Source organism: Quercus robur, chromosome 9 (genome assembly GCF_932294415.1).
Source record: "Quercus robur chromosome 9, dhQueRobu3.1, whole genome shotgun sequence".
Lineage (NCBI taxonomy): Eukaryota > Viridiplantae > Streptophyta > Magnoliopsida > Fagales > Fagaceae > Quercus > Quercus robur.
This window is the reverse complement of record NC_065542.1, coordinates 16394206-16410112: the sequence shown is the minus strand read 5'-3', so window position 1 is coordinate 16410112 and position 15907 is coordinate 16394206. Positions and strand designations below refer to the sequence as shown.

At 38.5% G+C, this 15907-nt stretch overlaps 1 protein-coding gene across 8 annotated transcripts in view; it reads left to right on the top strand.

The window, feature by feature from the left end:
* LOC126700557 (uncharacterized) overlaps nucleotides 1–14462 on the top strand; it is a 72153-nt gene extending 57691 nt beyond the window's left edge. For 3 of the 8 annotated variants that reach the window (XM_050398750.1, XM_050398749.1, XM_050398748.1), the window contains 6 exons: nucleotides 11779–11894; nucleotides 11965–12053; nucleotides 12167–12241; nucleotides 12475–12582; nucleotides 13697–13792; nucleotides 14064–14462. In XM_050398750.1, coding sequence (XP_050254707.1) covers nucleotides 11779–11894; nucleotides 11965–12053; nucleotides 12167–12241; nucleotides 12475–12582; nucleotides 13697–13792; nucleotides 14064–14330 — 751 coding nt within the window. In that variant the 3' untranslated portion in view covers nucleotides 14331–14462. Of the gene's footprint in view, nucleotides 1–9480; nucleotides 9956–10881; nucleotides 11743–11765; nucleotides 11895–11964; nucleotides 12054–12166; nucleotides 12242–12474; nucleotides 12583–13696; nucleotides 13793–14063 lie in introns of those variants that run through there. The other 5 variants (XM_050398753.1, XM_050398751.1, XM_050398747.1 and 2 more) reach the window with 4 other exon arrangements.
* Nucleotides 14463–15907: the final 1445 nt, after the last annotated feature.

The following is a 15907-nucleotide window of genomic DNA, read 5'->3' as shown; positions in this document are numbered from 1 at the left end:
AGCCCCATAAAAATAACTCAGCAACAAAAATTACCAATAGTAAAACTAAAAAAATTAAGCTCAATTAACCAATTTTATCTAAAATAAACAACCTTATCCTTTAAAAAAATTCTAAACAAAAATAATTTTGTTCTTACCCATAAAAAAATAAAAAATAAAAACAAAACTAAAAAAAAACTCAGCAGCTAAGTAGTATCTATGTGAGAGGTTGAAACCGTCGCACGTAACCAATAGTAAAGCCGACCTCTAACTTAAAGTTCTGACTTTGTCCCTGCGTGGACCTTTGGTAAAGTTCTAACCAAGTCTTTAACAATTGGTAAAGTTCTAACCAAGTCTTTAACAATTGGTCTAGTCTTGGTTGGTACCAGAATTTTGATTCTTAGCTTTTGATGTTTGGAAATATTGACTTTTGAAAATGTAATTATACCATGTTTGGTTTTTTAGAAATTTGAAAATACTCAAATTTTTTTATGAATGATTTTTTATTTTTTTAAAATGAAAGATATCCTCATATTTGATTTATTTTTAAGAATTATATCTAAATTATACTCTTATTGCCAAGCCTTTTGTAGCTTATATAATACTTCCAATGAAAACATTAAAAATTGGGTAAAAAGCCTTTTCCCCTCTATGTTTATGGAAATTTATAATTTTTCCCATTATCTTTGAAACCAACCAAATTTCCCTTCTGTGTTTGGAAAATAAACAAATACCTTAAATTCGTTACTTTTTTTTTATTTTTTTTATTTTTTAATTCAATCCAATGAAATTACAATGATTACAAATACAATCTAAGAAACTAACAGTGCAATCTTCAACTTTTTCTCTTCCTTATAGTGTTCAACTATAATTTCCTCAAAAAAATTTGCTTGATTTAATTGAAAAAGTAACAAATTGGAGGTATTTGTTTATTTCCCAAACGTAATGGGGGAAATTAGTTGGTTTTAAAAATAAAATTGTAAATTGTGAATTACCCCAAGCATAAGGAAAGGAAAGTGTTTGTTTCCCTTAAAAATTCAATTCTACAAATGGAAATAATGTCAATATAATAGTATATTTTAATTACTCGTTGTTTAAACAAATGGAAATAAAATCAATATAAAACATATGGAATAGTTTCCTGTATTAGCAAATATCTTTGCTTTTCAACTATTCAATTAACTTTTTCGTAGTTTCTAAACACGGTATTGAAACAAATCCAAAAGATCCTCAAGACTCAAAAGCTAGCTAGCTTCCACGTGATGCGCATTACTCCTGTCAAAATCACTGTCCTCAAAATTGCACACACGTTTAAATAAAAAAATAGCACACATGTTATGCACCATAATTCTCGCACCACTTTACTAATCCCAGCATTCCCCACCATCAACCACCAAAATCAAAGTCTCTAGTGTTGGTTAATAGGTAACCGAATATTTGTTAATAGATTATTTTAAAAAAGAATAATATTATTGTAAGGACTCATTTCGTAACGACCTCAAAATGATGTTGGCGTTCGTACGTTAAAAGGTCCAAACAATAAGATTTGTAGAGCGTGGGCTTGAAAGGCTAGGCTTTGGTCACCGGACGGAAGTTAATCAGGGTTTCCATAGCGATTTGCACAAGGATGAACCTGACGTGTTTAATAATAATCTATTCCGGTACGTCATGAGTGGCTCCTGTCCTTAGACCTCGTCCAAGGAGCTTCATGTCCTTATTGTTCTCCCTTTTTTAGGACTCCATGGTCTGGGAGCCTCCTTTTTGGCGCATAAGTCTTTACATTATATAACTCTTCTCGGTTGATCCTGACCCTCTACCTGTTTATCATGCAGGTACCTATTCAAATACCTGTCCCATCAGCCGCCTTCCCCTGCTTTTTGTTAGTTGCACTAACCGAAGTCACACTGTTCAGGCGTCTTTTCTCATTTTGTGGGCGCGTTCAATGCAGAGGTGACGTATTTACCTTGAACCACCCCCATTCCGTACCCCTATGTGGGTCCCATTTTACTCGTCTCTTCTTCTGGGGGCATTTTGGAGGCAGCCTTTGACGAGATGTCGCTCTCCCCTTTGAAGTCTTGGGATACCGAGGATAGGATCATCCTCGGCTGCGTCTCTAGGCTATTTGGTTTTTCACCACTTGTCCTCGGCAACTACTCTCCTCAGCACGGGCCCTAGGTCTTAGTGGAAAGTGGGTCGGGTCATAAGTTCTCTGGCCCCACAATAGCCCCTCAAAATCCTGCTGTCCGGATCCTTGGCCGGATAGGAGGGTTTTGATAACATCAGACCTCTGTCAAAACTTGTCAATCCTTGTCACCTATCGGTTCTCGAGACTCTTCTTCTGCCCGAGACATGTTCTTGGAACCTTTGGAAGGCGAAATGTGTCCTCATTAAATGCGGGTGGCTCTGTGCTTCCCACGTTCAACGGCGCGATGGTGATCTAACGATGGAGATCTCCTTACCTTTATGGGCGGGAAAATTCGTGCAGTTACTTTCGATGGGAGGTATAAATGATATTTGGAACTGATTTGTCTCTTCACTTTTGCACTTAAGAGTTCTAGCGCATATACCCTGGGTTCCTCCAAAATTTCATCCAAATTCAAGTTTATCTCCAGCATAAAAAGCCTGTCCGAGGCACCTTTCCTATTTTCTGTAAGTTTTCTGCCTTCACTAACTCGTGCTTTTTCCTTTCCGGGTTTATTTTTCTCTTGTTCCTCTCCTTCACCCGTCATTGGTTGAGTTTGTTTGGTAACTCTTAGAGATGGTTAAATTGAGACCGAGGAAATTGGTTGATACTGAAGAGGCGATGGAAAAGTTCATCGCCGATTATAGGATTCCCCCCTATGTGAATTTGAGGCACTGTAAGATGGGGGAATGGCACCTTCTGAGAAGGACGGGCGATGTGGTAATTCCTATTCTCGCCTTCGTAGAGGGGGGTATGAGAATCCCCATGGGGCCGGTAATGAAGGGTTACCTCAAGCATTTCCGATTAGCCCCCACCTAGTGTGCTGTCAACATGTTTAGGATTCTGGGTTGTGTGGATGCCTTAAACGAAAAGATGGGGCTAAGATTGACCCACCATGACGTGAATTGGTGCTATAATCTCCAAAATTTGAAGGAAAAATCTTATTACATGAAGACGAGAGACGAGAGGGTTCGACTAATCCAATGCCTCCCCGATTCCAACAAGGGGTTAAACAAGGACTTCATTATCGTATCCGGTGAATGGTATGATGGCGTTCCATGCCCAATGGTGGAAGGAGAACCAGATGGGGTATAGAGAGTGGAAGGGTGCCGATCCTTTGCGTCATTTTAATTTGATGTGGTTCGGTTAATAACCATGTGCGTGTCCTTTTCATGCAGATCCAAACACCTTTCACCGACACTTTCACCTAGTTAACCGGGTGGACTTGGAGACTGTTCTTCAAGCGGCAGTTTTTGTAAATGACGAGGATGGTCAAGTCAGAGCCGCTCACAAAATCTTAGGGTACGCTCCCCTTCAGAAGTCATTTGCCGACCCAAGGCACGTGATCAACGCTAACCATCATCGGCTTCCAAAAATTACCGTAGTCGAATCAGGATTTTTAATCTCCGAAGGATCTTCTGTCCCAGAGGGCATCCCATTGGTGGACTCCTCCCTATCTCACCAAGCAACGGAGGACGAAGGCGAGTTGGGTCTGTCCAAGGAGGGATTTGAGGCATTTGACCAAGCCGACCCATCCGAGGATCCTTCTGGTGATCTGGGTGACCCAGACCTGTCCGAAGCGGAACTGTTGTCAGTGGGAACATCCTCCCGAGTCGAGATGGGTTTGAAGAGAAAGCCCCCGACCAGTTTACTCGACCTCATCGAGGGTTAACCGGGGAAGAGTGCACAGGGAAAACCACAATCCAGTGTTCCAACTCCCCCGCCTTAGCCTCAGCCCATCCAGACTAGGTCCTCGTCTACTAAGTCACAGCCACAATCTCCTCGTCCCCAACTTCCTGCTCCTCCTCAATTAGCTCTGCCTCCTCGACCGGAGCCCACCGACTTAAAGAGAAAGAGGAGTCCTAAGGGGAAGGAGCCCATGGAAAGAGGAAAATCCCAATCCTCTCAGAAGAGGGATGAGACCTCGCGAGCCCAAAAACAGCTAAAGATTAAGCACCAAAGCAAGGGGAAAGGGATTGAGGCCCAATCCGCCCAAGGCAAGGGGAAAGGGATCGAAGCCCAATCGGCGCTGAGTGCTTGGCTTCCCGTCCCCATGCTCCACGGGGAGCCATTGCTGGAAACCGCGTTCATGAGGGACCTTGGAGATGGTGAGGGCAGTTATGTGGCCGACGCATTAGGGAGAATCATGCTGCTTTCCACCGATGTGGAAGAGTTGAAGAACATGAGGATGCATGAGGTTTTCCTCAACGCGAAGAGGTACTTGGGTATGGTAAGACTCTTGAAACCTAAAACTCTATTAACTCTTGCTCCCGGACTTTCACTCACGATGTATTTATCTCACTTGACAGGCTCTCGAGGCCACTTATAGGATGGAGGAAGAAGTTAATAAGCAGAGTAAGGCTGCCGAGGGTGAACGCACCAAACGCCTGGATGCTGTGCGGACCCTCAAAGTTTCCGAGACTGACCTCGCGAAGGCCAGGGAGGACTTGAAGAATGCTACCCGAGACAGGGATAGTGCCTTAGCGGGTTTAAAGGGCGCCCAAACACAAGCCGAGGAACAGACAAAACGCCTACTCGTCGCCGAGGAGCAGTTGCAGATAGCTAAGGAGTATATCAGTGACTTGAAGAAGAAACTGGTCATGGCAGACAACGCTAAGGGTGTGGCGGAGTATGCCCGGGACGAAGCCATGAGGGCCAAGTAGGAGGCTGAGTTTGCCAGAAACGAGGTCGAAGTTGCTAGGGACAAGGCCGATGAGGAGGGTTACGAAACAGGAGTAGCTGAAACCCAGGCCTCCCTTAAAGCTCAAATCCCGGGTGTATGCAGGCTATACTGCTCTCAGGTTTGGGAAGAGGCCCTCAAACAAGCTGGGGTGGAGGCTTCCTTCGACCTGTGGAAGGCGGAGAACATATTTTACCCTCCAGCCATCCGCGAGATTGCCTCCACCAGCTCCGAGGCTAGGCGCGATCCACAGGAGGCCAGTGCTGTTCAGTCAGAAGCTGCACAAATCATCGTCCCCTCCGGCGAGTCGATCGATGGAGGAGAGCCTCATGCTGCGACAGAAGCTCCTGGAGGACTGGATCTCGAAATACCTCAGGAGGCCGTCCCGTCTACAGTCAGTGCCCAGATCTCTGGTGCCGAGGAGCCAGCCATCCTTGCCTAGCCCTTATAGGAAATTCCCCTAACTGAGGTCCCCCAAGGCACCGAGGCTAATCTCGCCAAGCCTTCCCAAAAAGGGGATATTTCCTAGGGCTCCGAGGCTAATCCCGATCAGCCTTCCCAAGATGTGGCCCAAACGAAATCGAAGAAGTAAAAAGCACTGGCCAACCTTTGTATTTGTTTCTAGTTTAATTATTTAACTAGTTTCCCTTTTGTTTTGAAAACTTTATAGTTTGTTTGCAATTGAACTTATTGACCACATATATGAAATTCTTTTTTTCCTTTTTCCTTTAAATTACATGTTAGTTGCCCTTGCTGATACTATTGTTACGGATCTCCTGATTTTTGAACCAATTATCTTAACACGTATGAATGGTTGTGCATATGATATATTTGGGATCATATCTCGGAATTCTAACTTACCCGAGCCCATAGGACGTTGAACTTGTGTCTGAACATACTTCTGGGGAGATATAGGCATTTATCCAAGATGTCATGTGTATTGTTAGGCCTAGCCTGGTATCTAGATTTCCTTTAAGTATTTGGTTTCCCCATAGGTTTGAGTCTGAAGACCATGTAATACCTTGGTTCTGTCCAAAACTTAGCTTTTTAAGTAGTTGGTTTCCCCATAGGTTTGAGTCCGAGGACCATGCAATACCTTGGTTCTGTCCAAAACTTAGCTTTTTAAGTAGTTGAGGGGGATTAGCCCCTCGGCCAAGGTGCGGGACATTGGTTTGGGGGGATTAGCCCCTCGGCCAAGCCCCTAGAACCATCCGCGCTACTGACGCTTCGAAGCGTAGCCCCTAATGGAACTTTATGTTAGGGCACTACCACAGGCTGTTGGAAGTGATGGGGGGACTTTCTCGACCCACTGCCTGTGCCAACACACAAGTTTTCCCACAGACGGCGCCAATTGTAAGGACTCATTTCGTAACGACCCCAAAATGATGTTGGCGTTCGTATGTTAAAAGGCCCAAACAATAAAATTTGTAGAGGGTGGGCTTGAAAGGTTAGGCCTTGGTCACCGGACGGTAGTTAATCAGGATTTCTATAGCGATTTGCACAAGGATGAACCTGACGTGTTTAATAATAATCTATTCCGGTACGTCATGAGTGGCTCCTGTCGTTAGACCTCGTCCAAGGAGCTTCATGTCCTTATTGTTCTCCCTTTTTTAGGACTCCATGGTCTGGGAGCCTCCTTTTTGGCGCATAAGTCTTCACATTATATAACCCTTCTCGGTTGATCCTGACCCTCCACCTGTTTATCAGGCAGGTACCTATTCAAATACCTGTCCCATCAGCTGCCTCCCCCTGCTTTTTGTTAGTTGCACTAACTGAAGTCACACTGTTCAGACGTCTTTTCTCATTAATATGGCTAGGACGTTTGTGGGCACGTTCAATGCAGAGGTGACGTATTTACCTTGAACCACCCCCACTCCGTACCCCTATGTGGGTCCCTCATTCTACTCGCCTCTTCTTCTGGGGGCATTTTGGAGGCAGCCTTTGACGAGATGTCGCTCTCCCCTTTGAAGTCTTGGGATGCTGAGGACAGGATCATCCTCGGCTGCGTCTCTAGGCTATTTGGTCTTTCACCACTTGTCCTCGGCAACTACTCTCCTCGGTAAGGGCCCCAGGTCCTAGTGGAAAGTGGGCCGGGTCATAAGTTCTCTGACCCCACAGTTATATATACAAATTATTTTATAATATTTTTACAAACGGTTGATTTAGTTTTAATAATTTTCAAATAATCATTAATAAACATAAATGTGATGTTAGTGGTGGACCCCTATTAGAACTTGTAAGGACGCATTTCAGATCCTTGGCCCAAGGTATGATTGGATCCAAGCCCAATACAATGAATTTATAGAGAGTAAGTTAGAAAATTAGGCTCTAATAAATGACTTAAGAGCATTCGTAGCAGCTGGTGTAAAAATTATGCCATTTTGCCACACCAAATGCCTACTTTATTATTTTACTACATCATTTTACAACATCTCATTTATCAGATGTTTTATAATTCAATTCTATACATTAAAATAATATTTACTACATATTAAAATACATTAAAATAATATTTACTACACATTAAAATACATTATTTTGGTTTACCACATTTGTCCGTACCGTTGCAAATTTGCAATGGTACAGACACAAAATGGTATACGTGCCAAATATATGCAACATATGCAACATCTGCTAGGGAGCTATTTTTTGTGTTTGGTGTGGGATATGTGCCAAATATTTAGCATTTGGCACATATCCCACATCTACTGTGGGTGCTCTAACAGTTAGAATGGATTTTAAAAGATAATTAACCAGAAATGGACTGGATTTATCTAAGTAAATTTATCCTCGGCACAATCTGAGGAGGTATATTCTAGTATATATTGATTGAAAATGGTTACAAATATGGTTTAAGATGCTATCCTCCATGGAGGGTCTCTTATGTTATATAGTTCCCTTTGAATGATCTTGGTCCTACACTTGTTGATCATCTAAGCCATTACTTGAGTGCTTGTCTCATCAAACACCCCCTCAGGCCCTCTATGAGTTGGGGTAGCTAAGACAACACTATTCAAGAGTCTTTTCCTCATTAATGCAACCAGAAAGTTAGTTGCAGAGCATTTAATGCGGTGGCAGTAGCATTTCCTTAGATATTTCCGAGCTTCCATCCCTCTTGTACGTTCATAATGCATGTCCTTATCAGTGGAATTTTCTGTCAAAATCACTGTCCTCAAAATTGCACACACGTTTAAATAAAAAAATAGCACACATGTTATGTACCATAATTCTCGTATCACTTTACTAATCCAAACATTCCCCACCTTCAACCACCAAAATCAAAGTCTTTAGTGTCGGTTAATAGGTAACCGAATATTTGTTAATAGACTATTTTAAAAAAGAATAATGTTATATATACAAATTATTTTATAATATTTTTACAAACTGCTGATTTGGTTTTAGTAATTTTCAAATAATCATTAATAAACATAAATGTGATGTCAGTGGTGGACTTATATTAGAACTTGTAAGGGCGCGTTTCAAATCCTTGGCCCAATGTATGATTGGATCTAAGCCTAATAAGCCCAATACAATGAATTTGTAGAGAGTGGGTTGGAAAATTAGGCTCTAATAAATGACTTAATAGTTATAATGGATTTTAAAAGATAATCAAACAGAAATTGACTGGATTTATCTAAGTAAATTTTTCCTCGGCGTAATCCAAGGAGGTATATTCTAGTGTATATTAATTGAAAATGGTTACAGATATGGTTCAAGATGCTACAGTGCTTTCTCTTACAAATTTTCGATCCCTCCTCCATGGAGGGTCTCTTATGTTATGTAGTTCCCTTTGAACGATCTTGGTCTTACACTTGTTGATTATCTAAGCCACTACTTGAGTGTTTGTCCTATCAGACACTTCCTTAGACCTTCTGTGAGTTGGAGTAGCCAAGATAGCATTTTTCAGAGGTCTTCTCCTCATTAATACAGCAAGAAAGTTAGTTGCAGAGCATTTAATGCGGTGGTAGCAGCATTTTCTTAGATATTTCCAATCTTCCATCCTTCTTGTACGTTCATAATGCACGTCTCTATTAGTGGAATTTCCTACAAGGTCACTTTGAACGATAAGATATACATTTGGTCTGTGTTTCGCTGATCCTAGGAGATACTCCTCCTTGGATAACCTCCCCCAATCTTTCCATTTTCCACATACTCATGGGACTCTTAACACCCTCATTACTGTTTATTCGTCTTCAGACCAACTAATGTCCTTAGCCAAGGCCTAAGGCCTAATATATAATTTTGGGTCCTTATCCCTACAGAACTAATAAGAATTTGCCACATCAGCAGTTTGTAAAAATGTTATAAAATAGTTTGTAGTTGTAGCATTACTTTTTTTTAAAAAATTTAATACCACTTTTATGGAAAAATATAAAAATTATTAAAAAAAATTAGTTTCTTTTTTTTAACTCTTCTTATACAAAATTTAAAATTTTTAATAAAATTTCTAAATTAATGCACATAGTATATCCATTAACTATTTTTCTCCAAAAAAAAAAAAAAAAAAAAAAGTATATCCATTAACTCTTTATAGGCCAAAATTTATATATATATATATATATATATATATATATATATATATATATATATAAATAAAAGACCAAGTTACTGCACGTGGGACAATCAAGGTCGTTGAAGTTAGTTGCCTTATCCAAATCCTGAAACACAAGAAAATTGAGTGCTCTATTTTTTTGTTACTCTCACCGAGCACGTCTAACTCTTTAATTCTCATCCATGGAGAACCTCAAATCAACCTTCCCAATTTTCACTACCAACCCATTTTTCTTCAAAACAAAAGCTATCAAACCATCCAAGTTTTCAATCAAGCCACCCCCACCAGACTTTGATTTTAGAACAGAAATTATGGATGACTCTAGAGCCAAAATAGCCCAAACTCACCCTCAGTTGCTTGATTTGGCTAATAATGGGAGCTTGGTATTGATTGAGAAAAGTCAATATGGTCCTGTACCAGCATGGAGGACCGAGTTTGTGGAGCCTGAGGCGATATGGTTGGTTGGAACTACGCATATATCAGAGGAATCAGCTGTGGAGGTTGAGCGCGTTGTGCAGACTGTGAAGCCTGATAATGTAGTGGTGGAGCTATGTAGAAGCAGGCAAGTGTGATTTGGTAATTGGGAATTTTTTTTTTTTTTTTTGGGTTGAATTTAGTTTGTTGATGCAAATTTTGAATGTTTATTGAAGATTTCAAATCCGAATGCATTAGGATTTTGTTTAGTATTCTGAAATGCTGCTCTATAAAAGACATTTCCTCAGAATGGAGAAACGCTACTGTTATGAAAATTTTCGGGCTTTTTACTGTTGGATATATGCTTGTGAGTGGAGTTAATATAACAAAATTTGAACCAAACTTTCAAGTTTTTTGATTAATGATGCCCCTTTATGTTATTATTTTTTCTCCAATATTTACCACTTGCCTTATGACTTTCGAGGGAAGGTGTTTGACAAATTTTTAAATGGAAATGACATTGTGAGGATTTATAACAATCATTACTATCATTGTTTATAAATCAATATCCTTGACCACTGGAAAGTGCCAACTTTTAAGGATTAAGCCAGCAATTTCACCAGGAATCTCTGATTTACAGTCTAGATGACAGTAAAATCTTCTATCGGATTGCATATATATGATAGGAAGGACACAACCTTGCCCAAGATGGTTGTTCCTTTTTAAGGGGTTTTACTCAATTCCCTTGAATCCCAACTTTTGATGGTTTCCATGCCAGGTTGAGCTCAACCACGCTGGTGAGACAACAATTAGAAGTCATTTAAGTGAATCTACATGGGTACTCAGCATGATGTGCCCTTGCTTTCATGTTTTTTATTGACATTTGAAGGAGTCCATCTAAATCTTACAGTTATGTGTGGAGTGCCATATGTTGCCCCTAGTAGTTAGCAATTGACAATAGGCACTAGTAGTCTAGTACCGTCCACTCATTTTTCTAGAGTTAGAACCATTGAGCTTCACATTTAAGATGATTTACAATAACCGTTGTAACTCTTTCCTCCATATGCAGTACAGGTCAGGGGCAAGGTCTTCACTCTTGAAGACATCTTGCATCACTTTGCTTAAATCCAATGAAATGGTTTGAGTTTGCAGCCATGAGGATGCTACATTACTTACTTACAAAATGGTGCATATATGAACCTTAGAACACCTTTTACACTTGCAAATAACATACAACTAATGAAAAGAAAAAGAATCAACATTTATGCAGGAAATTAATTTTATAGAGTGAAAGGTAAGGAAACACGGGTGCGATGATTTGGCCAGTGCATCCGAGTTGGATTCGCATGGATGCGCCGTGTGGCCGTGGACGAAATTTTTTTTTTTGAATGCGGCCCGATTCGCTCTGAAACGGTTTAAAATAGGACTCAATTTGGTTCGATATGGGCTGATACAGTCAGAAACAGGACCCAATTTGGACCGATATGGGCCGAAATACTTGTTTAAAAAAAACATTAAAGATTAGATCAAAACAAACCGTTTTGTTGGCAGACTTTGAAGGAAACAACCCTAAAATCATATCAATTCTCACTTTATTAACTACTATTGCTCTTAAATTGATATATGTTTACCATTATATGGAAAAAAAAAAAAAAAGCTTAGCAATATATTGAAAATATAAATAAAAAAATTATTTAATAATTAATTAATAAACGTATTCCGCCACACCTATGCCCTACTCTTTCAAAAATTGCTGTATCACCGCAACTGTGCTTCCTAGGTGCAAGGTCTGCCAGAAAGACTAAAACTTATTACTTTTGATTCAAGACACATTTTATTTGGAAATAGCATTAGATTAATTTTATGAGCAGATTGTCTTGACAGTTAGCAAAAAGAAGTAACATGATTGTCAAAAACATGTTTAGCTTCAATCCACATCTTAACTTCAATTGTTGCAGAGTTCATTTTCAGAGCTGGAATTATGTACACTTCCAATGATGGTGAGGTTGGCCAACAACTTCGTTCAAATATGTTTTCTTTGAGTGGGACTGGCTTTTTTGGTGCTGTTGGTCGTAGCATAAACTTAGGTAAGCTTTAATTTGTTCTGCACCTTCATTATGTGCCTATGAAAACTAGTTACTGAAAATCCTAAGGCAGGGGGTCAGACCGCTCTAGCACTTCGTCTACTGCTGGCAATTTTTTCCTCAAAACTCTCTTCAGATATCAACCGCCCTTTTGGTGATGAGGTAGTTTCTTTAGATTCAAAATAAAACAAAAATACAACCAAGGACTTAAAAAGAACCATACAAATATGTTTCTTTGGAGCATCTATATTTACAAAAATTTCTATAATCTGTAGTTCCGAGCTGCTCGAAAAATATCTGAAGAAATTGGTGCTCAAATAGTTTTGGGGGATCGGCCAATTGAAATTACGGTATGGACATATGTATTAACTCTTGCATACACATGAGACAACTTGATCAAATGATACTAAAATATTCCAGCTAGTTCTTAACTCCTATTTCTGGTCATATTGATTGCTGTTTTAGCAATTATTGCACTAAATTTAGTACATTTATTGGTTCTTGTTTTGAAAGCTGGATTTTTTAGTTATGCATAATTTTTCAAATAACAGAATTTCCATTTCTCCTATGTGTGTTCTTGCAGCTTGAAAGGGCTTGGAATTCTTTGACATGGACTGAGAAACTAAGTTTGGTGACCTCAGTTATTCGTGGGATAACATCATCGTCCGAAATGTCTAGGAACAGTCTCAAGGTTGATCCCTTACACTGTTTAATTGTCATCTAGGTAATCCAACTTTTTCCTTGTTGAAGTATGATGAGAGAGAGAGAGAGAGAGAGAGAGAGACCCGGGGGGGGGGGGGTGGGGAGGAGGGAGATTTATGGTTTGAGGATTTCTGCATCTTTGATAAAGTTTCACCTCAGAAAGCTTGGATATAAGTATGACTGGTTCTATACTTTCTGAAATTAAACTTAAAAGAAAAAAAAAAAAAAAAAACTCTTCCCCGAAATTATATGATTTTTTGATTCTGCATAATCTCCTGGCTGTTACAGTTCCCACGCCTCTATTGAAGTTTGAAAATGAAGTGATGACTAAGTCTTTGGATTGTCTATTTCATATATTGAACTTGAGGAAGCCTTTGTTCCACTGAACTCGGGTTCGTTACAGGAATTGTTTTTCACCATCTCCTTGTCCTTTGTTTTCACTTGGAGGATAGCACTATTGGTTTGTTGTACCAGTTAAGGAAAATGATGATATACTGATTCCTAACATGTGCTAGAAAGCTATATTGCCTTACATGGCAAGGACTATAGAAATTGGTTGCTAGCCTCTTATGGTGGTACCTAAGTAAAAGCTAACAGTGTCCTTAGGGGGAAGGAAGGGGAATTAAAATGGTGCTCTTGTCATATAGAAACTTTAGATCCTTCCCTTACTCAACCATTTGAATGCTGTTTCAACCAGGATGGCAATGAAATCTACATTTTAGGGTTAATGTGTGTTTCTTTCTCAATTAACACATAAGAGTGAAAATGTAGTAAATCTTACCCGTAGTGTATTTTTGTAATCAATTGGACTGCTAGACATTTGTTTTTGGGTTTAATGTTCTTTTTCTTTTTAGAGAAAAATTTCCCCACAACTCTATTTTTATCAATCCTGTCATTCCCATGGACGTAGATGTCCTACTGATGCCCTTCTTAAGTATGTTTTCTGTTCTGAAGGATTGGAATTAACAAAAGTTCTGAGATATTAGGATGTAAAGTCAAAGTTAGCTGTAATATCCTATTTTTCTTTGCATTTTAGACCGTAGTTCAACAGTATGGTGACATTAGCATGATTATTCCTTTATAATTTCTACAACCTATTGCAGGAACCAAGTTCAGATGATGGAACCTTTCAGCTCTATGAGCAGCTCAGTTTTTCATTTCCATCACTTCTGCAGCCTCTTATACACGAACGAGACACTGTAAGTACTTCTCAGCCAGAAAAACACTAGAAAGCTGCAATGTCCTTCAACTCCACGTTAGAGATGGGTACATTCTCATTTGTTTAGAGTTTTGAGGGAAAGAAGAAAAAGTTTTGCAAGAACTTATAATTTTCTTATAGTTTTAGTGACTTGTGGAAAATTTTAATCTTTGCTGACTCATATTGTATCATAGTAATCGTGCATCATGTTTCTACTTTGCTTTACTAAGGCCTATAATTTTCATCTAAGAAATATGCTACTGCTTTCTCAGTACCTAGCATGGTCACTAAAGAGGAGCAAAGCTGTGAATAACAGTAAAAGAGTGGTGGGGGTGATTGGAAAAGGCCACATGAATGGAGTGATATATGCACTAGTATCAGACCAAGGAGACTTGCGGTTTCGAGATCTTGCAGGGAAGAGGCCAAATGGTGATGGCTCCAACCGGTGGGTTGATGGTCTTCTTAAGAGTTTGGTTAGAGATACTGTAATTGGCATTTTGTTGTGGGCATTATATGAAGAGATAAAAGGTGGACTATAAAGTTCAATGGTCCTGATTTTCAATTGTTGTCAGATTGTCCAAGATTCAAGTTAGAAAAGTATTAAAAAAAATTGGATGATAATTTGAACAACTAGTATTCTTTTATAATTGAAATATAATTGTTATTTTGTATACCCTGTTCAGGAAAGAAAAATGATTATTGGTGTGGCACCAAGTTTAAGTTGTTAGTATTTGTTAATACGTCTATATAGTCTTTCTGTTTCTAAAGAAGTGAAAAAATAAACTTTGTCAGCGGAAATGTGAATCTTCCCAACTGATTGAAGAAACATCATTTTATGTGTTAGAGCATCAGTCCCCAGCCTTCTATATGGTATATTAGTGTCGTTATAATGCTCTGTTTGTTTCGCTGAAAAACCTTCTGTAAAAATAGTTTTTATCTTTAGTAAGTGGAAAATCCTAATAAAAATAAGGGTTATATTTTATAGGTTGTTTTTCAAAAAAATTTTTTGGAAAACAATCTCTCTCTCACGCGTTGCATCTCCTATAAATATTATCTTCGTCTGTAGCTGTGGAAAACATAATTTTTTGACGCCTTATCTCTCTCATGGTAAGTTTTCTCACTTTTTTTCTCTTCCTTTTACTTTTTCTCTCCTCACACTCTCACTGTTACTAACTCAGTCTCTCCTCTTCTCATAGATTTCTCTCTCTAACTGCCTCTCTTCTCTTTTTTCTATGTGTTTCTCTTCCCCTCTGTAACACAATTCTTTGATTAGATTTTTTTTTTCTTCACTGATTGGTCAATAGCTCTGGCTTTCAAAAGAAAACAAATTTGTAGCGGTAATTATTTCATTCCTCTCTACCAAAATCCCAATTTTTTGCATTGAATTTCAAGCTTGATTTTCTTTTTTCTCTAACAAATTTTCGGTTTGATGGATTCCAAACAGAAGTTATTTCTTTTTCGTACATGAAGTGCAAAAAAAATAAAAAGAAGAAGAAGAAGAAGAAGAAGAAAGAATGAATAAAGTAAAAGATGAAAATTTTAAACATAGTACTTATATTGCTCTAAATTGCTTTTACATGGGACACTATTTACCATAGACTAATAACATTGTTATATAATGAATGATAATTGTTTAGGGGAATTGCATTTGTTGGCATATACTTTAGGCAGATATTATGCAGTGATGATATATTATACAGATACATTATGTAAATACATAATTTAGAGTAATATTGAAGACTTGTAGTTGACCATAGTAGACAATTAGTATACCAACAAAAAGAGTAAACAATTAAAAGTTATTATTATTTATACTGATTGAAAATGTATTCCGCTATTATAAATAGTCAAATGGTTGATAAATATGTGTGTGTGTGTGTGTATGTGTGTAGGTATATGTACGTACGTTACTATCTATATATATAAACAATATGAGTAGTAGAGATCATAAAAATTTGACAACTAATTAATTTTGATTGTATCTATTGTTAAAATTTTAGTATGAAAACCAAATTCATTCTTGGGTTTTTATTTATTTATAATGATTATATTAGTTGGTTTACATAATACACATGTTTTAAATTATACAAGAAATATTTTTTTAAAATTGCATACC